General features: G+C 39.5%; 1 protein-coding gene across 1 annotated transcript; it reads right to left on the reverse strand.

The window, feature by feature from the left end:
- Positions 1–2370: 2370 nt before the first annotated feature.
- spats2 (spermatogenesis associated serine rich 2) lies at positions 2371–26580 on the reverse strand. The gene is made up of 13 exons (XM_030734179.1): positions 26460–26580; positions 23855–24129; positions 19577–19656; positions 17269–17377; positions 16736–16785; positions 16221–16443; positions 15069–15248; positions 14773–14908; positions 10356–10414; positions 8583–8692; positions 8261–8363; positions 6395–6543; positions 2371–6316 (listed from the first exon to the last, which is right to left on the reverse strand). The coding sequence occupies exons 2-13, from the start codon at positions 23877–23879 to the stop codon at positions 6056–6058; spliced, it is 1485 nt and encodes a 494-aa protein (XP_030590039.1). The 5' UTR covers positions 23880–24129; positions 26460–26580; the 3' UTR covers positions 2371–6055.

A 26580-nucleotide genomic window follows, 5' to 3' on the forward strand; every position in this document is an offset into this window, starting at 1 on the left:
GGCTGTTCAGAGAAGTCTGTTCATATTTAAGAGTAAATTTAGTTTGGTCGTTTCCCCAGCCTTCTGTGTACCATTAACCAGAGTATCTAACTTATGGAACAATTTTTGCTCCTGCTGGATATTGTCTGGTGCAGATTGGGGATTACAATTTTGAAAAGAACATGCCAGTCTCCCATTTAAGTCTGTTGTCTTAAATTTGTAAAAGGCAACTTAAATGCTTAAAACTTACTGAAATTTGACCTTAGCTGGAATTATGTAACTTGCGTGAATATACTGTACCTGTTTTTGTGTTACATACTATATGTTCACATTTCAAACTCAGTGAGGGACACTGACAGAAGAATGGAGAAACAGACAGGTTAAAGATGTGTGCAGTTACACTTGAGGCAAAATCTTTTTTTTTATTTTTATTCTTCTTATTTATATGTGTGTGTATATTTGGTTGCAGGTACAAAATACATTTCACTGTGCATTGTACTGTGTATAACTGTGCATGTGACAAATAAACACTATCTTATCTTATCTTATCTTAAATCTGAAGTCTTACTGACCTATTTTCTGACAGGGAGACAAGCTGAAAAAACAAACCAAACACAAATAAATCTTAACTCCACAAATCCGTCATCAGGTAATCTGCCATTAAAGTTACTATGCAATAATTAAATTTCCCAGGTAACATTTTTTTTTTTTTAGATATATTAGAATACAGAAAGATTAATTCTTTTCCTTTTTAATCATTTTTTAAATTACAGTCTAAAGTATACCACATAAAAACCAACTTGAGTAAAACCAGAGAAGGAAACTTATTAGAGATGAACAGGTATGAAATCACTGCCTACTGACCAATCAATTCTCCAGAAAATAGTATCACCATTCCCAGAGGATCCCTTGGACCTCTGTGGGGAGAGTAGGGGTTTTTCCCCAGTAGTGTCTAAGTCTCTGTGTTTCCCTGATGAGCATCAGGAATTAATATAGATTCTTAGAAGCAGTTTCCTTAATTTATTCCCCATCTGTTAGCTGCAAAGAATTTTACACAGTTTCATTGTTCTGTAAGTGTTAATATATGATCCTAAAAAAGGACACCTACACATATGAGGTTTGCAAGTACAGTACTGTACTTGCAAACCTCATATCAAATTTGGATGAAGACTAAGTCTACATCTGAATTTTGTTTAATCTTTAATAATCTTTAATTTATTTAATCTTTACTCTGAAACCCTTAAAAAGCACTGAGTCTGCAGCTGAGAGAATAAAACCTGAAACCGTCAGGACCAGGTTGTGTACAGTATAGATTTTTGGAATACATTTTACACATGCAGCTTGTTATTGTTTGTACATTACTAAAACCTCTGAATGACTCTCAGACTGTGTGTCGCAGTTGTCACAGGAATGTCCATGTATTAATTGGGCGATTTGTGACCTGTAAATATTATACTTGATTCGAATCTGCTGCTTATTCTCTTTTATAAAGCTGGAACTGCAGCTAATAACCAGCTTCATGTGACCGTTGATCCGGTTCGCCAATGTTAGGGTAAGTCAAAGACAAGATAACGGAAAGATACCCCGGTTACGTTGCACTCACTTTAGGGCTCCCTAAACTACATTTTAGTGCTTCTAAATATAATGGTGCCCTCTGCTGGTACTGCACACTCTTACAGTTTCTACAGGTGTTTTTTTTTTTAAATGTTCTAATTTATCTGTTCACCTTCACCTTTATTTACCTGGAAAAAAAACCAAACAAAACAAAAAAAAACTACAGAACTTTATTCATTCTTGCAGATATTTATTAGTATATATTAAAAGGAGCAACAGCTTGTAGAGCAGGCAGGTCATAGATGGCAATCCCTAGGCCACTTTTGTTAAATTTGCCCATAAAATGCAATTGTGTTGAGTTCCTGGCCTGGTTACATGCAGCGTGATGGACAGCTGCACCTCTACAAACAAAACCAAGCATACGCAGTCAGTATTGCAAACTGTTTATTTGTAGTAAATGAAAAGTGTGCCATTTAGTGAGAGGGAGAAAGAGGGCAGGGCAGTCAGGGACGGTCGATGTCTTTGGTCCATACTGTGGTGGAGGGGGACGTTGATAAATCAGTGGGAAAAAGAGAAAAGGCACTTGAGTTTACAGTTGTCTCAAAAGTTTTGAGAAGATGGACACAGGATCTACTGGAAGAAATTAATGAACTTGTTTTAACCTCCTTTATGCTTAATATGAATATCACATACAAAATGCCCCATGTGAGCACAAAATTATATACCTACATATATGTATATACAGAGGAATAAGAAATAAAGGATAGAAAGAAAAAGGTGGTGAATTGTTGGCTATACCCCACTGGGAGTTCTCTACAGGCAGAGGGAAAAAAAAAAGGGGGGGGGGGGGGGGGGGGGCAGCAAAGTTGCACAGGATGAGATTGTTTCTTTGGCGATAACTTAATATCCCTACAGTTTGGAATGAAAAACAAAAATGGTGGTTGGAGGGAGGCAGATCATTTTGCAGATGAGAATTACTTAATTGTTTAGCATTTGTCCTGCAGCTTTAATAATTTCCTACCACAGCCCGTCTTCGATGAGCTGGCTGAGGAAAGTTGTAAAATTTGGTACTTCAGTCTATAAAAGATCTTTGTGATGATATAACCTACCTAGCGATGCATGCACTTACAAAGAAAAACATTTTGGGAAATATGCTCGCTGTCTTATGGAGTGCTCCGCCTGTTTAGAGCAGAAGCAGTGTTAGCTTTGCTTAGTTAGCCAGTCTGGCACTATCCAGCTGTAACAAAATCCACCTAATCAGCACCTCTGATGCACCAAATCATTACATTTTCTATTTCAGTAAAAGACATATGGCTATTTTGCAGGGGTAGGCTATCTGCCAGACAACCAAAAGGGGTAATTAGTTCCTGAATTAAACATTTGTTGGTAAGACACCATTATATACATGACATTACTACATTTAATGATGGCTAGTTGGTCATTTTATTCATCTGCAGGAGGATATTTTACAAGCAACATGACAAATTCATCCAACAATGCATTGCTGAACTGTGGGTTTAAACTGTCAGTGCAGCTGTGTGTCCAGCAGTTGTAAAGCTGAAGTGATTTTTGTTAATGAGGTGCTGGTCAGAAGATTTTGTGACACTGGGAATGAAGAGAGATTCTTAGCCCAGTTTAGGATGGACACAACAAAAATATAATAATTTTTGTTTTGTTATTAATAATAATAATTAAAAAAAAAAAAAAGTCTTACTTCACTGTCACCATTTTTTCCCCTTAAGCAGTTGTGTTAAAAAGCTGCTGACAGGAAAACAATCTGGGCCATGATTCACACCAGACTAAATTAACTTGCTGCTCCAGATAGCTTTGTCTTACTGTAACAAGGAAGCCAATGAGCTCATTTCCCACAACGTTAAACCATCCTAGAACATATTTACCAAAGATTGGAAACCAGTTTGCATTCTTTTCTCAACAATATTCACTAATTATACTACTTACATAAAAGTGTTAATCTCAAAGAGGGGGTTAAAAACTCCCTATGACCAGAAAACCTTTTAAACAAAACCCCACAAAAACATCCCCCCGCACCCCCCAAAAAATTTCTGCTCAAAGGAAGACAACATGTTATGAAGATGCAGCAATAATGTAACAACCGGTTTTCCACTACAGCCTTGCAGCTCTGCATATGTACATTAACTACAAGATGATGAGATAAGGTATCGCTGGAAGGTCCTTGTCTCTTACTAAAAGCCCACTGCGAGAAAATGGCGTTGAAACAGGTTGTGTCGAACAATCACCGATGAGGTATTCACCTGCTTTTTGTTCACAAACTGGGCACTACGATGGGATTCAACCCCAACAGCAGCCTTGCAGCAGCTACTTGGCAGAAAAGAAAAGGGGGGGAAAAAAAAAAAAAAAAAAAAAAAAAAAAAAAGGATCTAAGAAATCAATACAACCCTCCAATGCATTCATAAGTTTGCTCAACTTTACTTCCACAGATGGACAGAGTGGGCATAAAAGAAGAAGAGCAACTGATGCTAGATATTTAGGGAGTGACAAACACATCAGCCGATACCCTCGATACATGCGCGCGCACACACATACACTCATAAACACAGAATATCAGATATATTGAAATTGAAAATAATGGGGGTCATTAAGTTTCCAGTAATGTATTTCACTTACTAGGTAGCAACTTCATGTGACGACACTGCTCGACTCCACACCATCTGCTCAGCGGTGCTGCAGGCAGTGCTGAGAGTTTTGTAAACAATGGAGTCACACTGCTGGACAAACTTAAATCTAGAGGACCCCGAGCATCTTTTTCTGCATTATGTTGTTTATTATAAACTGCTTCCATATCGGACAATACAAGCCGATATCCATAAATCTGTGAATGGCTGATATCTATATCAGTCAGACTTTAAAGAAAAAGGGGAACAATAGATCCTAGACTTTGTTTTTGCACATGTTCATAAATCACTTAACTGCTCTATGAGTACCATCTGTTTACAAAGCCATCATGATGCAGACATCCATGTTTTTAAAAAGGCAAATGTGAAGTCTGTGACTAAAGGCAAGCACGACATTAATATGCCATTCGTGTGCATATAACAAGAAAAACACAAAGAACAGATTGCCTGTGAATAAATGTTCAGAACTATGAAACAGCATGTGCACCACAAAGGAGTTTTCCTTTGCTAAGAATTTTTACATATTTAACATTATTCTACAAAAAGGTAATGAGCCCTCTCTTTGTTATAAAACAACGGACAGCTAGCCAAGGAAAAACAGCACACATGGTAACTCCAGCGGCCAGTGGGAGGGCGAAACATCACTGCCTTAGGCAATATTAAAAAGGAATAGTTTGATATTTGACTTTGGGAAATGCACTCATCACCTCCATGCAGTCAGATGAAAAGATGGATGGCACACTCATGTCTACAGTAAATATGAAGCTACAAGCAGCAGCCAATCAGTTTAGCATTAAGGCCAGAAATGACTAACAGCTAGTCTCAAGCTTAACCTCCAGAAAAGTAAATTTTTTGTGCAAAAACCAAAATAGAAAGAAAAGTGTGAATTAGTGAACTTCAGAGGTGCAGTTTGTCACATCAGGTAAGCTGAGCTAACCAGCTGCTGGCTTCATATTTAATGTACACACACACACACACACACACACACACACACACACACACACACACACACACACACACACACACACACACACACACACACACACACACACGTGTCAATCTACTCATGCAACTCGCGGCAAAGAGGGAGAGAGCATCAACAAATGTTAAACTACTCCTTTTAAAAGGGTAACATCTGCATCCACAGAGTTACTCTCAATACACCTAGTTCCCTACCATTTGTAGCAGCCAAATGAAAAGCTCTGGATTACGGTTTGATATGTTTCATTTTTTTACCTTGCAATGATTAATGACAGATTGTAGTGTTGTTTGCATGTCTACTCTTCAGATGACAGAGATCCCTGCTAATGCTAGAACTGCTTTTGCACTTTCACAACGCTTTTCACAGTGAAGGCATTGAAATGGTTCTGGGAGACAAGCAGAAAAATAAGATCTGAGGTTCAAATCAGAGAGCTGACAAAGCCACAGCAAAAAATAGAAAAGAAATACTACGAGTTCAACTTCAATAGCGCACAAATTGTTGCAGGTATTCATGTCCATCTCTGGTAGACTTTAACTGCAAAGACTAAGATCAGAGACTGACAATAGCATAAGAGTAAGATCTCTCAACACGGGCCTAAAGATAGAAACTGTTAACCGTCATCAGGAACAAGAAAAGAAAAAGGAAGCGCGATTACAGAACAGTGAGAGCTTTTCAAGTTTGAAGGATGAATGAATTGATGTGGAGAGGCTGCACTACAGCTCAACTGATGGAAATATGTAAACTTGAATTCTATTCTTCATTGAAAGGAGTTAGTAGGTGGGGAGGATGTGAAGGGTTGGGGAGGGTATGGGGAGAGGAGGAGTACAACAAGGGTTAGTAGATGGGTTTGATTGAGCTCATGATTTTTTATTTATTTTTTTAAATGTCAAGGACCATGCGTTCGCGGAACCCTTTGGGGCAGCCCATTGTGAGATGGTCGGTCTTGGTTGTGAGAGGACGTGGAGGAATGTGAGGGACCTCTCGAGTTGTTAGAGTGCTGTGATGTAGGTCCAGAAGAGGCACCATCACTCTGATGGCGATGGTTAGCACGACCAGCATTCCTGTCATTGTAGGAACCGCCGTTATACCGCTGACCACCTGAATGATAACCTTGTCCATGGAAGGTACGTCTGTTTCCTTGGAAAATCTGAGGAGAGGTTCAAATTTGTCAGTGAAGTAAACCAACATCTACTCGTGTTTGACAACCTACGGCTTTCCAGGTTACCTGTTTGACTGGTGGAGGACGGGTTTCACTTGGGTGGTTGCTCTGGATCTGGGTGGGAGCAGGGGTCTCCGGTAGGCTGGGGCTGGCGACAGAAGATGATGTGGAGCTACAGCGGGATCGATTTGAGTAGCCTGTACGTGGGTGGTAAACTGTGAGAGAATCAGCATAGTGAGTCAACACTCAGCGGAAACCTTTGGGGCTAAAAGATGAAGCAAATGCAGAAGTGCCAAAAACTACAGTTCCTCTAATGGTTACTTGAAGCTGACACCAAAAAACAGTCAATGATAGCATGTTTATACCCAGTTACAAAAAACTGTTTGGGCTCTATTAATAGTTTTCCCTTTCAACTGAACTGCAAAGTGACTCATTTTTTTGGACTGTTGACACTTACATTCAGGGGTGTGTCCCAAAACACAAAACTGTAGCTCATAGGCCTCACCTTCACTAATTAGCCACTGAACTGGATCATTCTGTTTGTCTTTTGGAGTATTTATAATGGCTTATCTAATTAATATCATGGCTTGCTGTGAGGTACAGACCTTCCAAGAAGTTTGTGCCTCATTTCTGGTGAGTGAATCTATCATTTTATTAGCCTGTTACATAACACCAATGAACAGGTTATCTGTGTTTGTGCATTGCACCTGCACAGTTTATGGCAGCAGCTCGCTAACAACGCTTACCAGACTTAGGGCCTTAGTTTTGCCTTAACTACAACACATTTCAGAAGGTGCAACTTTTGCGTCACACTTCAAGTTTCATTACCACTTAGTGGGTAGTTTAAGAGAGTTCTACAGACAAGACAGCATCTTCTGTAAAAATTATGGGCAACTGACAATCTGCTAGTAACCAAAGCAAATGCAAAGTTTGTAGTGCAGCACCTTGTGACTCATTTCAACTAGCAACGGCAAACAACCTCCAGCAACCACTCGCCAAATAGTCAGGCAATAAACATTTTTTCTTTAGTGACCAGAAGTTACCAGGCTGTCACCAACCAGTCTTGCACAGGTCTGTGCCACTGGGGTCTTAGCTGATAACTTAGCACTCCCAAATATCCCACTTGCCCAAATATGGTAAATTCTGACAAAAACAAAGAAAAAAAGTGGCAGTAACCAAAATATCAACATTGAGGCTTCAAAAGGTTAACTCCAAAACCTGTAGGGAAGTCGTAGTGTACACATCCATCCTTTAAATACAGGTTATGGTCAAAACTACTATGCCATGCAGCCTCTCCCATTAAGCAAAAATATAGTGTGCATAGAATAAAGCCCTTCAAAGCTTGTTTTAGCCATCTATATTAGGCACTTGGAGGTGTTTTCAGAAGCTTTAAGACTTTGAGAAAGCATGAAATCACAATCTTTGGTCCAGGATCGTACTGTCAGACAAGACCACTAATGAGTGGTCTGATTACCACAAACAGGCTGCATCAAAATTCAAATAAACCAAATGTCTGACATTACAAGATTGCTGCGTCATCGGCAAACCAGTCTGAATATACAGAAACTATTGGCAAGCTGACATAATGCTACAGCTAAAAACATTATGCCTCAAATTCAATTAGGAAAAAATAAGATTCTCTCTCTCATAACACCCAGCTTCACATACACCCCTTCCCTTCTGAGGTTTATTAATAAATAGAACTGCTATATTATCAAAGCTTCCTTATTGCTCGGTTATAATTTCCAACCATAAAAAAGGACTTCACTGATTTAGTGCTGCATGTTTGGCATAATTATTACTGCATTAGTCATTTCCAGTCTGTGGGTCTCTGTGATTCAAGGAAAGGTGTGTGTCACTCAAAAGTGGGGCCTAGTTTTTTTTTAAGGCAAATTAGTAGGAAAGATAAAGCAGATGAGCTCAGTGCTGTACCTGATCCAAACCCTGCGATGCTCGCCTTCAGCGGTTCAAGATCAAACGTAAATCTTACAGCTTTCCCAAGGTCCTCGTCGTATTTACGCTCGCTCACAAAGTGCTATAAAGAGGAGAAAAGCAATTACAACCACCCACAGTATGTTTCAGAATTTATCCTCTTCTTCTCTTCCTTAGACCACACAACTAAAAGAATCTGCTTTCAGCTGTAAATTATTAATGCCACCAAATTTCTCTTTTAGTCAGTTTTGAAATAAAGCACCAAGTCAAACACTGAGATTCTGAAAGAACATCGAAGTGAGCAGCTGTGTTGTGCAGGTACCTTGATGTCTGCGCGCAGTTCATTCAGCTGCTCCTCTGACATGGATGCCGATTTGTCTGTCAGCCGCCGGAGCTCCTCTGCCCTCTTCTGCCGGGCGTCCAAAATCATCACTGAAACACAGCAGCAGGAAAAATATGAACAGATGTGAAAGAAGTTAAGGAATTTAATATGCAGTTAAATGCCTGCATGTGTTAAGTCTTCCACACATTGAGCAGAAGTTTAAAAACAGAGCTAAAGAGATTCTGAGTTGTCAAACCCTAAACTTTAAATTAGTAGGAAAATTGTCAGTCCAGAGTTGGCTGCATTACATCTCACTGTGAGACACGTCCACCACCAGCCAATTTGGCGGACAAAGACGCTCCGAGGCCACCCACTACTTTTAAGACTGTGCCTTCTCTTAAAGACAAACTCGTGTGTTAAGAGGGAAAGGAAAAGACAATTTCCTTTTTTTGAATAATGAAAATGATTCAAAATACATTTCAAATGGACCTATTCTGCTTTTGCTTATTTACTCTTTTTTTAAACCATGTAAACACTGTTACAAGGGTAAATGTTCATATTAAACATGATCAAAGTTTAAAACAAATAGGTCCAGTATTCCTTCAAACAGCTCTAAATACTTGTCACCCCTCCTGTTTGTGACATGCAGCCAATCAAAAACACAAAATAAAACAGTGGCTTAAAGAGAAGGGGATGAGGGCTAAAACTGGTTGTTTCAGACAGATAAACATGGAGACTGCACCAAGGCCCAGTGTGAGATGATAATGAACCATGACTCATGCAAAGTTGCTCTACTAGAATCAAAGAATGAAATTATGGAGCTCAAAATTGAATAATGGGTCGCCCTGAAGAAATATGTAATTGCCATATGTAATTACTCCACAAAAGCACTGGTATAGGAATAGAAGTCAAAACAGGAAGCAAAGAAATCGCAGTGTTTTTTTTTTCTTCTTCTGTGTTTTCTCCAGAAAGTCATTTTCAAGCTGTTCTATCTTCCTCTGTATAATTTATAAAAAACATCCATTAATCTTTTTCAACCCAGCCGCACCAGGTTACAAAACTTAAGGGATGCTCAACTAGCCAAAACACCACCAATCCAAGGCAGTGAAAATACACTGCAGCCCTAAGCAGTACCTACTGGCTCTTAGCACTGCTGGCACCTGTTGTCCAACAGCCAGGAAAGAGGCTTAGCATATACTGAATTTTACTTTTAGTAACTCCTTTCACTTCCTTCTGGAGGTAGCGATTCTTAGAGGAAAGCAACTTTTGAGAAAACCTGGCTTTTGTAATGTTGGAGGAATAGAATTTCTTTGCTTTCCCCTCAATTCACCACACGCCTTGCACAAAGACAGCATTGAGGTCTCCCTTGACACCTGACACTATTCACTTTCTGCAGGCTTGGAACACACAACACTCGACACTGAGAGGACAGAATAAGAGAGAATGGCCTAGTTGTACAAATATCAGGCCCACACTGTCATGTTCCACACACACACACACACACACACACACACACACACACACACACACACACACACACACACACACACACACACACACAGTGGTATGCTTTAGGTGTATCAGGACCTTGAGGGCAACACTGCAGTTTTGAAGAAACTGGGACTTGCTGTTCCATAATATTTCTTTAACAACCTCCAGAAGTGATTTAGGTCAGAGTCTCTGGGCCCTTGAGTCAGGTGATCATATCATGGGAAGAACACGAGCAGCTGCAGGGTGGTATGTGACAAGCATACCGGAAAATACAATACTTACTGGCCTCAGCTTTCACTTTGTCCATTTCTGCCAGTAGAGTCACCTCTCTGTCCATTAAACTAGAAAAACAAAGAAGAGAGGGTTATTTTCTTGAATTCCCTCTGAAACGAGAGAGTATGCTGACTTTGCACTGAGATTGCAGAAAAATACCAATAACATTAAACAATAAGAGCAGTCGGGGACAGCAGACGTCTGCCAAGGCTGAAAATTCCCTCCACATCATGCATGAATTAAGTCCCCTGGACCCAGAAGGATATCTGTACTTGGATTAGTTTGTGATATTTTTTAGATCATCAAGATGCTTTATACACAATGTTTTTTTATTTATTTTATTTTTATTTATATCATGAAATGTCCAATTTTGCCATGGCTCCTGGGTACAGATCCATAACAACCCCAAAAGTTAATCACTACTAAGCTGGGCAAAGCTACACCTCTGGGAAAATATCCACGGAAATCTGTTCATGACTTTGAGTAATCCTGCTAGAGAGCAAACAAACCAAACCTGAGAACAGTCCACAGCTGCTGAGAGCCTTGGCATAAACACTTCTGTCTTTAGACATGGTCGGATAACATTTACTGGAGTTTGAGCTCTTGGTCTCTTGTGCAGCATTATAGATTCAGCTGCTCTGTAGATAACCATCTTGTAAGCCTAAAAGTAGGTTGTAAGCTACTGATGAGGCTACACCCATGGCAAACTGTGTTTTAATATCATCTATCACTGAGGATTACTCAGACACTCAAAGCAAACACAGACATTAAACTTTTCCTGTTTGGAAAATCTAATACAGCTTCAGTTTTATTTCTCAGCTAATGGCTGTTCATAGATTACAGGTAAAACAATGCCACAGACAATGTAGGTTTTCATTCTAAAAAGTTGAAACATGACACAGCGGTGCTTAGCACCCATTTCCTACAATAACCAGGTACCTGCTTTTGTACTGGCTGCTTCAATACAAGTATCTTCCAGTTTATTAATGATAAAGATTCTTTTATTAGCATTTCACAGCAAAGGAAGTCTTAGCCACATAAGCGAAGTAAGAGCGTCTTGAGAGATGTAGGTGTTGAACAATAACAAACCGATCTGTCTTTTATCTTTGTTAAAGTGAGTAAGTGTTAAAACTTTTATAAGCCAGTGCAGCAGTGGTCTGGAGCCAAGAGTGGAGCTGAATGAATATACTCAGCCAACCACAGCTTCAGGTTTCAGCTCTTGAAAAATGGACAATGGCAGTGCTCTATGAGAATTCGGAAGAAATACACTTCAAGAGAAACATTTGCATGCTGATAATCTTTTTGTTTTGCCAAGTTAGACCTAATAAGCTGAGGCTTTGTATCGGATACTCAGTACTGGCCAGTACTGGTTTGGACTAACCCCAGATAAGCTTCAACCTTCTACAACCAATTAACTATTAGTGAGCTCCTAATCTCCTGCCAGTAACTTCAGCATTTACTGAAGAGAATGATCACTAAAGTCAACTTATCCAGCTGAATTATGAGGGCCTTAACAGATTAATGCTAAGAGAAGCTGAATGTGTTTTTTTTTTTTCTAGTCCAGTCTAGTAGTACCTATAAAGTTTGCAATGAACAACCAAGAGTGGATAAAACCCTAAAACTGGACACTTTGACTGCTTTGTACATACAATACCAAAATATTGGGGTGCAATGGCAGTTCTTAAATGGCTATGTGTTTTTTGTGGCATTGTTTAGACTTAATTTTGCTTTCACAGTCTTAATTCACAATTTCGTCAAGCACCTGTGTTTGATGACAATAAAGGCTTCAGATTCTGATAATTACCATCTTGCTGCATTAAATAAAAAAAAAATAAAAATAAAAATCTCCAGGTGATGTCCAGCTAACATGAACTGCATGCCTAAGTAACTGTAAATATTAATTTAGGAATTAAAGACACATTACATAAACTGAAGGTGGTGGCATGGTAGAATGGGAGGCAGAGCCTTCAGCTTTCAAGGCCCTCTTATGTGGAACCAGCTTCCAGCCTGGATTCAGGAGACAGACACTCTCTACTTTTAAGATTAGGCTTAAAATGTTTTTGATAAAGCTTATAGTTAGGGTTGGATCAGGTGACCCTGAACCCTCCCCTACTTAAGCTGCAACAGGCCTAGGCTGTCAAGGGCTTCCCATGAGTGTTTCTTCTTCACTCACCTCTTTTCACTGTGTTTATATACTACTTTGCATTTAATCATTAATTATTAAACTCTGGCTCTCTCCCATGTGTGTCGTGTGCTCCCTTTGCTCTCTTCTTTCCCACTAAGCCCCAAACAGTGGCAACAGGTGGTTGCCCTTCCCTGAGCCCGGTTCTGCCGGGCGTTTATTCCTGGTAAAAGGGAGTTTTTCCTTCTCACTGTTGTCAAGTGCTTGCCTCATGAGGGCTTGTCTGATTGTTGGGGTTTTTGCTCCATTACCTTTACCTTGCAATATAAAGTGCCTTGAGGTACTTGACTGCTGTGATTTGACGCTATATTAAATAGAATAAAAATATTTAGTTTAATCTTTGTGATACTGGTCAATAAACAGTGTTCTAAATCAGTACAGAACTGTTTTCTGCTCACAGAAGAAACTCCATAAACGCGTTCAACACCTCTTTTGTTATTATGCAAAGTTGTGCCACCAAAGAGGACAAAGGTAAGAAATATGCTCTTTGACTTACTGATGGTAAAGCAGCACCTATAAAACATGCAATAATGCCTGCACTGCTTTAGTGAACATGCAACACAAATCTGAGAAATGAAACTAGGAACTAAAGATATATTTTTATATTCCTGTCTGCTTTTCTGCAACATCTCAGTGAAATGAACCAGATTAAAAAATAAAATAAAAGTGTCAGCTTCTCATGGTCTGAATAAAATGTAGTGACTGAATTAAAAAAAAAAAAAAAGTAACATATGCAGCAATGACAGTATAAGATATGCTAATGGTGATTTCTTTCTGCATTAAAGAACACAGGGAACAGCATGTGGTGCTCTCACCACTTGGTTCAGTGCACTGTTGGAGCCTGCTGCAGAAGACAGAACAAAATAAGCTTTCAAACCTCATTACATTCCATAACAGATCTGAGTTTAGACACACTGCTGATCTACCTCAAGCTACACTAATGTTAACACAAACTTTATGTGTTTATGGATAGAAATCTGTCAAAGAAATGGCCTTGATATAAACTCAAACTTGTGTTGTATAATTCAGCAAATTCAGGCAGCATGAACCTTTCTTAGATCCTGCCTTCCCTACTTGCTGCTAGCTAGATGCATCCTTTCTACTGGCCCACTGTAGCGCACACAAGAGCTCCGGAACTGCTGGCTGTACTTGTTCTTTGCTTACTGTTAGCAACAGGCTGACACTACATGGGTAGAAGTCACAGAATTCCCCCCCCCCTTCTTTTTTTTTTTTTTAAAAAAAAGGAGTGCAGTGCAGCACATTCCACGTCGAGCGAAAGCAACACTAAACAGGAATTAAACCTGTTGGTATAAATGTCCTCACAGACCTACACCGAGAATGGTTTTATGGGATCTTAGTGGAGCTACTCCAAATGGATCTCAATGTGTAGTGGGTCTGTAATCAAACATTCTGTTTTAAAGTTTAGGCAAAAAACTCTTTCAGGGTTGTCTAACAGATGTAAAGGCTTGCTGACATTGTCACGAGAGAAATTTCCTGATTCCAACTACATTTTTTTAAAAACACTGTTTTGCCAAACATGATCCTGCTTTATTGCAGATAAAGTTTCCTCTAAAAACACCAAATTGAAAGCAATGTTTATGCTACTTCAGCCATGAAGTTTAGATCAAACAGCAGCAGCCCAAATATATTTTTTAGCTAATTTGTTTTTAAATCTGTGAAAGAAATGTATAATTTGCTGATGAGTTACTAGCAAATAATGCCCTGGCTCTTATTTTGAAAGTTCGGTTGCTGCTAACCAGCTGACCCTTCCCATTTCTGTCTTCCACCTTAATATCCTTCAGCTCTCTGCAGCTGGCAGTGACAGTTCTTCTTGGGCTATGGGGAGCAACTCAGCCCAGAATCTGCAGCAGGTCAACAGATTCACATGCTGCTGTGCCAAACTGGCCAAGGGTGCAGAGCAGAACAGAACAAGGACAGTCATTCCCAGCTGCAGTCCAAGAAGTTGGTGTTTAAGTCCCCTTACTTTAGTAGCTGATTACTCCTATTATTTATTGCCAAAAATTATATATGCTATAACTTAACAGGGAAGTGAGCGCCTAAGCTCGTCCACAAACAATAATGCCCTCCATCTCTTTCACCTGAGAAACAAAAAAAAACAAACAAACAAACAAAAAAAAAATCTAAAAAGGTGTTTTGTAATACTTTAACATGCTCAAGCACCTTATCAACCCAACATTCAACCACTACATGACCATAGGCAGATTTTTAAATAAATTCACATACCAGCTCTGAAGCTCAGCAAATGTCTGCTTCATTCTCTTGATTGAAGAGTCCATCTCTTCCTTGACCACCATCCTGTAGCGAGTCAGTGATGCAGTACATCGCTGCAGGTCCTTCACAGAGCGATCAATGTTGGTAGCTGAGAAGAAGAGAATGTTTTTGTTTATTGAGGCTATGACATTTGTTTTCAGGTAACCTTTGCCTGGGTTATGGGCCACACAGATCTACTATAAACAATATAGACAGGATAAAACACGCTAACATTAATCTTCTGGAAATAAGAAGTGTCGATGTCTGACCCATCTTCTTTACTCCAGATAATCCGTGCTCATCTGTGGTAGGTGCTAACAAGGCAGTGGGTGGATGTGAATTTGAGTTTGGCCTTTGTCGGGACTTATTGCCTCTGGAACCCTGGTGATTCCTTCCTATTGGCTGAGAGGCGGGACTTGGAGCACTACCTTGACTTTCTGCTTCTGCACCTGTGAGAAGACAAAGTACTTGTTAGGACACAGTAAATAATTCCAAAACTAATCTCATATATAGAGGCAGAATCTGTTAGGCAAGGGACAAGGTTCTTGGTATTTTCCATTTGCAAAGCACTTGCTGTTGACAATGTTTGAATGGGCTTTGGTAGCATGTAGCACTTGTGAAGGGAACAGAGAGATGACAACTGCCAAAGTGCATTGAAAAACCTCCAGCCATCATATGATAATGATTTAGTTTTTTTTTTTTTTTTTTTTTTTGTGTATTTGCATTTGTAAACAATGACCAGTAGATGGGAAATGTGACTTTGGTCTGAATAGCTGGTGGCTAAACCCAGAACTCAAAAAACACCCACAGAGGCTAGCTCAGCAGACCAGCTGAAAGGTTCTCTTTCAAGGTTAACTCACCCACCCCCCAAAAAAACTACATAAACTGAGGGCACGCAGAACAGTCAACAAACTGGGCTGCAGTCACGTATTTGGGAAGGACTTTTTTTAAACCCCTAACACACACATACGCGCAAACACACACACACACACACACACACACACACACACACACACACACACCTCGTTAAATTTGGAATTTGATGAGATAATCTGAGGGGAAAAAATATTTTTTGATTATGAGAATGTTTTATGTTCTTATAAATGCAGCAAACACACCGCTTCACCAGCTTGTGGCTGTTCTATTTGTGGACAAATTTTATGCACAAGGATGTTACACAAGACTAACAAGACTTTCACACTGTGTTCTTGTCTCACTTAAGGTGAGTTTCCTGCAGTTAAATTCTAGAAATCAATATTTGTCCAGGAACAGATTTACTTTGAAAGGTTAAATAAGGAACAGGTTGTCAAAACAGGCCTTTGGACAGCCAGAAATTCTACACACACAGTGAAGAATTCAATCCTCTCGCTTTCTTCTTTCGCTTGTCATTCACCACATTTTAGCTGAAGAGTTGCATTTACCGGTGGTTTCGGATGTAGCAGGTTCAGAGTCCAGCTCGGCTGCATCCAGGGAGGCAGAGTCCAACTGTTCACTCAACGAATCAAGAGACTCTCCGTCCATTACTGATCCATTGGCATGAAAGCCATTAACCTCATCCTTGCCCTCCTCGGGAGATATGGCCTCAGGTGGCGCAGGCTCTGCTGGGGCCTCTGGCTGAGGTTTGGGCTTCCTTTTCTTCTTGGGCTGAACATTAAGATATCAGTGTCAAGCTCCTTTATTTATTATCTTTTTACTATCAGTGCAGTAACCACATCCTATTCAGTGCATGCAGAAAAGGGAAAGCTTTGATTTAAACTAAAATTAAAATGAAGGTTTTGGCGGCAGAGTTCAATACACAAATCCATGGGTTTTATAACCAGTGAGAGTAGTTTAAAATGTCAGTAAGTAGAAGATTTAGTTTCAAACCATTCATAAAGTGAGGCATAAATATGGTAACTCAAAGAGACATTTAAGATGCAGGCTTTGTGGTTCTTACTTTCTTTTTTCCGGTGACATTCCACTCCTTCAGGATCTCAACTGCACTGCCTGTGATGCAAGCCAAACAATGATGACGAAGGTACAAGTTGACACATAAGCAGATTGAAAGTCGTGTAATACCATCTCAACATATGAATGCCCTGAGGCATTGTTTAGACAGTTCTAAGTAAGGAAATAAAGGAGCAGTCTGACGTACTGGGGCAACGCTCTTACTATAATTAAACCTGCCAAACCAAAGGTATGCAAATGACAAGCAACTATGCAAAGCATGTTAAGCATGATGAATAAGTTTTACTCAGGGTTAAGGACAGAAATGAGTGCAGTGTACCAGAATGTGTTAACTTCTGTAAAATAATAGTGAGGTAGTAGGAGTGAGTGAAATAATCACCATTAAAACACTAGAACACAAAATATAGGTCAACATAAAACTTTCCCCTCTATGGAGATGTAAACATGCAAGGCTACCACTTACAGGAACATCCCGTCAACACAATAACTTTCAGAGATTTGAGCTCACAGATGTCTTCATACCTTCCAAGAAAGCCTGTACAGCTTTATCAACGGAGTTCTCAAAATGCTGTAACACCAGCACAATCTCATTGTTGCTTTTGTTGGGGACAACTGCTCTGACAGCACTGATCTGTGAAGAGAAACAAAGCACAAGGGCCCTCAAACATTTACTGTAAATTTTCTTTATAGTAAATAATTGTTTTGGTTTTTTTTTTGCTTTAGGACATGATGGGTTACTCTTAGCAATACACAAATCTTTCCATTTGGTCAGTGGAAGATGGATATTCAATGTCCACTTTAGTAAATACAACTATTCAGCTGCTTGTTAATGCAAATATATAATCAGCCAATCACATGAGACATAGATATGGTCAAGCTCGCCTGCTGAAATTTAAACTAAGCATAAGAATGGGGAAGAAAGGTAATTCAAATGACCCATCTTTTGATGGCTACACACCATGTTGCAAAGATGAAATGAAACTAAAACTGGTTTCTTGAACATGACAGCGTTCACTGCACTCAAATGACTACCGAAGTCAGCATACCTCAAGCCAAAAGAGCATCGAATGAGAGATTCATATCACGGTTGTGCAGACATTAAATCTGCAGCATGTGTGATGCCATTATGTCAATATGGATCAAGATCTCTCAGAAATGTTTCCAGCACCTTGCTGAATCTATGCCATCAAGGATTAAGGTAGGTACTAGCAAATGGCCAGTCAGTGTATACACCAATGAAAATGACCCCCCCCCCCCCCCCCAAAAAAAACCCCCAAAAACAAACAAACAAAAAAAAAAAAAAACATTTTCTCCACTTATTATTTAAAAAAATAATTTGGGGGATTCTACATGTAACTCATTATCACCATATTTTTCTAAAGCTGTTAAACCATATTTTAACAGCTTTTAAGAGGCTTCCTGACAGGGGATTACATAATAACATACATATACAGCAGTCATTATTCCAAGTTAAAATATCTGTTAAACAGCTCAATCATATTCAACATAACTCATGTGCTGACAATTTGCCCTGTCATGTTTACTGTGGCCAAAAAGCTACTTTCCATGAACCCGCTGTACAGATCTCACAGTAAATGAAGCTGAATGCCAAGTGTTAGGAGTGTCCAACTTAAGCAGCAGATAAGTATCCAATGATGAGAGATGGGAATCGAGAACCAGTTCCAAACTGCCCAATCCATCAAAATCATGTCTCCAATCGTATCAATCCCAATGCTGACATGCCTGGCCTTTTAGTTAAGTCAGCTAAAGACACAGATTTACTGGGGCATTTGAGTAGCATGCTAAGTAAGTTAAAATAAGTAAAATTTTATTTCTATAGCACCTTTCAAGATAAACGTCACAAAGTGCTTCACAACAAAATAACAGAGCATTAAAGCTATTAAAGTTGGTGTTAAAGTTGAGCTTTTATGCAGTGTACATTATATTATTGTATACACTGTAGATAATACAGTGGGGGCCTCCTTGGAACTGGACGATCGCTAGTGCTAAACTGTGGTGATAGCGATTTGTTCCAGTAGCTAACAGCTAAAATTCTCAGCCTAGCAAGCACGACACACACACACACACACACACACACACACACACACACAGAGTCATGTTATTTTCAAACAGAAAGAGGGTACCGCCAATAGTTCTCTCTCACTTGTATCTGCTCAAGGCAATACTATTGAAAAGTGTGGCCTCATAAATACTTTGTCATCAAGCACAATACCTATCTTTCCTTTACGTCACATATTGACCACCTGTCGAAGAAACTGAGGCTGAATTTGGAGTTCTTTTTCAGAAACAGTTTGTGTTTCTCTTACTGCACGGAAAGGGCTGATTGTTGCCACTTTTTTTTTTTTTTTTTAAACCCTGCCTGGACTACGGTGATATAATTTACATGAATGCCCCTGCCCATTCTCTCCATCTGTTGGACTCTTTATCATGAGGCTCTAAAATTTATAATTGGTTGTAAACCCTTAACACCACTGTACTTTATATTTACGGGGTTAATTGATTTTGCTTGTAGACGTTAAAAGATGCATAAATGATTTTGAATAAATGCATTTCCTGCAATGTAGAACTTGTGTCCCATTTTAACTTCATTCTTTTGACCCCATCTTTGTTTTCTTTACTCTCTTAAGTGATTTGAATCCTGCCTGTGAGAAGAGCTATATAAATAAATACTGCTTGCTTACATTATTCAGGTTCAAGAACACCTGGCTAGGCTTTTTTTTTTTTTTTTTTTTTAAAAACAAAAAATATGAGAATATGACCTATAAGCAGAATCAATAATTGAATTCTGAAGAGTGTGTAAAGTTTTTACCTTCTCCTTCATCCTTTCAGCTGTTCCTCCCTGGGACATGACCATTTTTGAGCGTGTGTCAAACACCACCCCAGATGTGTCTGGAAAAATATAGCGAAATATCAACTATATTGTCTGTTTAGCCCTTGAATTGTATTTGCAAGTCTCTGTAGAGCACCATTTGCAAAACAAAACCACCAGCAGACATCCTAAGAGATTCCCTGGGAAGAAGAAGGGGGAAAAAAAAAAAGTTGCTGGGTATGTTTATGATTGGCAATCAGGCTACACGAACTGTACCTGTGAAGAAGACACGTGAGATGCCAGGTTGATCTACATAAGCAAATAAAGTACCGTATTTTCCGGACTATAGAGCGCACCATACTATAAGCCGCACCTACAAATTTTTTGGAAAAAACTGGAAACGTACATATATAAGCCGCACCGGGCTATAAGCCGCTGGTATCTCCGCCGCTCTCGGTTTTCCACAATTACTCGGCACTCAGCAGAGGGGGACAGACAACCCCAAATTTGAGTTATAACAAGTCAATTCACCATTGATTCGTTCACGCCGAGCTTACGTGCAGCGGCTCTATTTCCCTCCTGTAGTGCCAGGTCGATAGCCCTCAACTTAAAAGCGGCATCATAGGAAGTTCTTTTTGTGGTTTCCATGATGAGGGAGTTTGAAAAAAAATCTCTTTTGTGCCTGCTGCTAGCACTTGTTGGCGCTTTCTTCTTTGATTTCCAACTTTGACGTCCCATGATTCATATCCTGCTAAAGAGCCCCCTGGTGGTTAAAGAAAAATCCACAGAAACGCCGCACCGGGCTATAAGCCGCATGGTTCAAAACGTGGGAAAAAAGTAGCGGCTTATAGTCCGAAAAATACGGTATTTATACCATATAAAATTTAGGAAAAGATTTGAAAATATGAAAATGAAGATGCCACTATAAGGGGACTGTGGCGGTGGAAGGATGTGTTCATACATGTAAGCGCAACCACTTCAGATATAAGCACAAAGAGTCAGCACTTAAAAGAAAAAAAAAAAAGAAAAGAAGAAGAGAAAAGACCTCATCACATCTGTGCCGTCTGGAACATGGATCTGATTTTAATGACTAATAACCAATGACGGTATCCAAAGAGACATTCTTTCAAGAGGAAAAACTTCAGGGTTTCTCTTAGCAAGCGCAGAATAAATCTGGCCCATTTAAACAAGCAGCTGAGTCAAGGTTTTAAAAAAGAAAAAGTATTTTTTTCTGTAAAAGTCAGATGACACTAATCTTTAAAATGACAAAAAGTCTTCAGCTGAGTGTGAAGAGTCAGAGTGAAGTCCACAGCTAATCTCTGGCCACTGGAGGACATGAGGGAGGAAAAACTGCTGAGCCCTTGTAAAAGTTGTTTTTCTCGTGCATGAAAGTAGGTTAATGTCACTGTAAATATTCACGTGTCCAATCCACTGTAAAAGTACAGCCATCTGCACGTACTTTCAGGACAACTCCATTAGATTCCAGCTGAAAACAATCAGGCACACATTTATTTGCTGAATAATTTACTGCAGTGACCTATCTGTAACTCTACTCTTCTTCAATTACAGGCTGTGCACCATATAGACACCGTACTGTACAGAAGTCTTGAATCACCCTTCATTTTGCTAGGAAAATGGGAAATAAGTGCAGCGATTTATTGAAACATGTGCATGGGGGAAAAAAAAAGAAAAAAAAAAAAAAAAAAAAGGCAAAAATCAAAGTTTGTACAATTCTAATGAGCTTGAAAGTCAATATTTGCTATGATCACCTTTATTCTTCAACACAGTCTGATCTCTTTGGCAAGCTTTCTTGTAATTTTTTAAGCAGTCTTTAGTAATAGTTCTCCAAGATTCTTGAAGGACATTCAAACCTCTTTTCTGAATGCTGGCTGCCTTTTGTTGTGTTCTGTCAGGATGAACCCACACTGCCTCAATAGTGTTGAGGTCTGGGCTCCGGGGAGGCCAATCCAAGATTGATAGTGTTCCATTGTGTGTATTTCTATCCAGGTCTGCTTCTACTGTATTGGCAGTGTGTTTGGGATCACTATAACACTCAAAAATGAAGCTTTAACCAATCACAGGTTTCAAGATTTCAAGAGGCATTGCATGGTGGATCAGAATCAGATAGCACTTTTCTGAGTTCATATTTCCATCAGTTTTGACAAGATCCCCAACACCACTGGCTGAAATGCAAACCATGACAGAGCCTCCACCGTGTTTTACAGATGGCTGTAGACACTCACTGTTGTACCTGTCGCCTGATGTCCTCCATACATACTGACCATGATTTGAACCAAAAAAAGTCAAATTTGGATTCATCAATTCATAACACCTGTTGCAGATTTTCAGTCCAGTTCTTGTGTAATTTGGCACCCTCACATCCCATTTCCCATTACTGGCTTCTTGGCAGACAGTAGATGGATCAACTGAAGGTCATACATCTCTCAGGTCCTGTGTCAGGCATTTGCAGGTAATGGGGTTACCTGCCATTATATCACAGATGAAATGTTCCATTTCTAAGAATTCAAGAAGCAACCTGGTTGTACACTTATTTGCTGTTATTCCAAATATTCTACTTCTGAATGAAGAGATGGAACTTAAACATGATTTTTTTTTTTAAATCCAATTCGTTGCTTAATCAAAAAAGAAATTGACCAATTAATCTAAACAAAATAATCGTTAGTTAGGGCCCTAATTGGGAAAAATAAACTTCAAAGATAAGTGAAAGTGAATAAGACTCAATATTAAGTTGCAAATCCTTTACTTGGAATAACTGCCCAATAGGTAAAATGCTTGCTCCATAGGGTTTAAGTCTGGAGATTGACTAGGCCAGTCTAAAATCTTCCACTTCCTGACCCTGATGAACTCCTTTGTAGTTTTGGGTCATCTTGCTGAATGATGAAGGATCTCAGAGTCGGTTTGGCTGCACCTTTATTTAAATTGACAAACAAAATGTTTCTGTAAAATTCTGAGTTTGTTATACTGCTGCCGTCATCAAAGAAGATTAAAGAGCCTGTCTCAGAAGAAACCATGCAAGCCCAATCCATGACATTACCTCCACTGTGTTTCACAGATGAGCTCATGTGTTTGGGCTCATGAGCAGATTCTGTCTCCAAACTTTAGCCTGTCCACCACCTTGGTGAAGGTTAACCTTTGTCTCAGACCATAAAAATTTCTGAGGCTTGTCTCTATAGTTCTTCCAAACTTCAGCCCAGCCTTCCTATTCTTCTGGCTAATTAGTAGTTTAAATCTTCTGGTGAAGCACCTGTACTTTTGTTCATACAGTAAATTGTGATACCTTCATTCCTGCCCTCTGGAGGTTGTTGATAATGTCATTAACAGTTGTTTTAGGGTCTCTCTTTACAGAACGTAGAATGTTTCTGTCATCAACTGCTGTTTTCCTTGGCCTACCTTTTCAACATCTGTTACTTAATACACCAGTGACACCTTTCTTCTTCAGAACATTCCAAACGGTTGTACAGGCTATGGCCAATGTTTGTGCAATGGCTCTGATTTTCCAACTTCTCTCAGCTTCATAACTGGTTGTTTTTCCACACAGACAGCTCTGTTTCTCATATTTGCTGCTACTCTAACTATAAATGCACAGTCTGCACAGGCAAAACCCAAATCTCAAACTGAGCGTAGACATTCAGTGCCATTTGTTGTTTGAATAATCAGTGTAACAGGACACATGTGGGCAACAAAACACTGTCGGTCACGTTCTAATACTTTTACTCACAAGAAAAAAATGGGTTGATTAAGACACCTTCTGAACTGTGTATCCAGATGTAAATATCTGGAAATTTAAAGCTGGGATCTTTTGATCTTTTCTCTCATTGATTTTTTTTTATTTTTATGTCAAACCTAAATTATTTCAGTCTACAGCAAAAATAAAGGGATTGGCCTCACTGCTCCAATACTTTTGGAGGGGAGTGTATGTGTAGACACAACGCTTAGTTCCTTTGAGTTAGAAGCCTTTTTTATGCTTGAATGATTCACAGGTCAATGTTAAGTGCTTCAGCAAAGAAAAAGAAAAAAAAAAAAAAAAAAAAAAACTTCCTCTGAAAATGGTCAGGTACAAGGACTGGACTAAAAATGAGTGAAAAAGCAGTCAATGTCCAAAGAAAAACTTTGAAACACCTTCAGGAAACCTGGAGAACTATTGCTCAAGACTACTTTAAAAATTACAAGAAAGTCTGGCTCCTTGGTAACAAAATATAAAATGAGTGGTGCCATAAATTATAGATTTACATTTTAAAAATCCATCTTAACCCTTACCTTTTTGGCTGTTTTTCTTTGCCATGTTGTCACACAGAAGTAACCGAGAACCTCTCTGCTGTATAATCCTTCAAATATATTCAAGCCAATGTACAAATGAAGGCTCCAAGTGTGATACAGCTTTCAGCCTGAACTGTTCTCAGTAGAGAAAGAGGTCAATGAGGTTCAGAGCTGGCAGGAGTCTCGGAAGAACAAGGTTCAGATCCAGACCGTCACCATTCAGGCAAAAAAAAAAAAAAATCTGGGTTTTCCCCTTTTCTCTACTCTCACCAAACCTGTAGGAAGAAAGAAAAAAACAAAAACAAAAAACAATTCAGCTGTGTTTTAAGAACTTTTTTTTTTATTAAATCAAAAGACAGTTTTGCATCAGTGTCTAAAATGCAGGAAAGCTGTAGAAAGAAAATGCATACAAAAACTAATTGCGGTCTTCCTGTACCAAGTAAAAATGCACAGGTACCATCTTTTCCCTTTTACATGATCTGAAGGGGACAAAAAAGAAAAAGAAAAAGAGAATGCAAACGAAATAATTTCCTCTGGCTATGAAATATGAATGAAAAACAGATTTCAATAAATTACTGTCTGTCTGGCAGAGAGTCCTCGAAAAAAATCTGCAGCTCATTTTGTCCTTGGCAGAAAAGCTGCATATAGTTTGAAGGAAAAGTTAGCAGGGCTGCGAAGTAACACATCTTTGAAGGGTATTTCCTTTTTCACGGTTGTCTGCAGGAGTGGTGAGTGATAATGATGTGAGGGCAGAGTATTTACCATACTGTTGCAGTCTGCAGCCTTTGATTGGGCTGATGATGGCTGTGTGCAAATATCTGAAAATGTTTTAAATCAAACAATTTTTATATCTACCTCAAATATTCTGAATTTTCCTGACAGCCTTGATGATGTCTATAGTGTGTCTGAAATTAAGTTTGTTTTTTTAACCTCTGAACATTTTCACAACTTATTTTCTTTACTGGAAATTAAACAGGAAGTCTGGGAGTCACGGATGTCAGAAACTAATGAAAGTGCAATTTTGCAATTTATTCACTTCACTGTAGGGAAAAAAAAAAGCATCCGTAATTCACTAAAACATTCTTGGAAATATTACAATCATCTTCCTTAGTAATCAATACAGCAGACACACTCTCTTGCCCTTCTGACTGCTCCTGTATCTGAACTTTATTTAATTATGGTCACTCTAGCCTTTAAAAAAAACCCAAACACATCAGCCAGACCTCCACTAATCTGGAAAGAGTTGTTACAAACCAGCTGTTTCCCGCTTTTAGGTTTCCTTTTCTGATCCTGGTTCTCCAGAAAGGGAAACTTAAAAGGCTGTAGAAGACAACACCCTCTTGATTGGCATGCCACAGTCCCAGTTCCACCACACCTTTACAGACGTCAGACTCACACAAGCACAAACAACAAGTGACACTGTAAGGGCCAGTTATGCAAAGCCACTAAGATGCATTGTGTTTATCAAGAGGGATGGTGCTCAAAGGCTCAAGAATGCCAGAGTGATGCCATTAAGATGAAAATGCCAACACAGCACTCATATGACGCAGAAAGAGAAGAGTTTGCACTTTAAGGGACGTGCCCGTGTGTGATAGATGTAGGAAAATCACTAACAACATACAAAACAGTCAATCACCAAGTAGTTTTTGTTCCCCCCACCCTTCTTTTTGGCTTTAGTTTCATCTCCATGAAATAGCTTCATCTCCTACCAGAGGAACCAATGACTTTTAGGTTTACGGTTAACATTACACCTGTCGGGCAGAACTAGAAAACCAAACCCCTCCTTTAATTAAAACAGGTTAAGAGTAGTTGCCTAATCAGAGAGAGCGATTGAGACCCCCCATCCTTTGCTGTAGTTCAACTAGCATCTTGCATTACATTCCAGCTCAACGCCTGAATAATGAGGATTGCTACGGAAGCGGAGAGGCTTCCCCACAACCTCAAAAAAACAAAAAACAAAAAACATTCTAATCTTTTGTGAAAGGAGCTCCACGACAAAGACGGGCAAAACACCCCCCCAAACTTCGCGTTCATTACAGCGAAACGATCCGCTCAATTGACCCTGTTATGCAACAGGACTGTATTAAAACGTTCGCTTTTCTTATATTTACACATTTTTTGCAAACTCCTGGCTGAAAAGCAACTTGCACAATGGGGGTCTCGGCCAGTCCTTCGTCGCAGAGCAGCTCACTGCACGTATTTGGCTCAAGTCCGGAGGTTACGTTACCGTTAGCGTGCTAACATTACCTAACATTTATAGCATCTCTGCAAGGGCTCTGCCTCACTGACTCCAAAAAAAAAACCCCGTGACATTAAAATAGTCCCCCCACCAAAACAAAACAAAACACGGAGGATGTGTGTATAGCTCAGTGCACCACAATACACAAACAACCCCCCTCACTGAATGGACCTTTGACTGCAGCTTTAGCTAACGTTAGCGCGCAGCTAGCAGACCGCTTGCTTTTATTAGTCAGTGCTGTGCTGGAAGGCTAAGACATCCCTCAGCTACTCAACTTTGGCGTTAAATAGCTCATTTGCTGCGAAAGCATGTGTATTTCAGTGTGGCAGTGGAAAAAAGTATAATCTTGAAATATTAAATACGTACTTGTTGGCGGCAGCAAAGTGAACAGTAGCTTCTAGAAACGAGTGTCCGCAGCTCCTACCGCCAGCCGTCTTTAATGCCAAGTACTCTGCTGTGGCCAATATTTCTCTCGACCAGACTCCTG

The sequence above is a fragment of the Archocentrus centrarchus genome, chromosome 7, assembly GCF_007364275.1.
Source record: "Archocentrus centrarchus isolate MPI-CPG fArcCen1 chromosome 7, fArcCen1, whole genome shotgun sequence".
Classification (NCBI taxonomy): domain Eukaryota; kingdom Metazoa; phylum Chordata; class Actinopteri; order Cichliformes; family Cichlidae; genus Archocentrus; species Archocentrus centrarchus.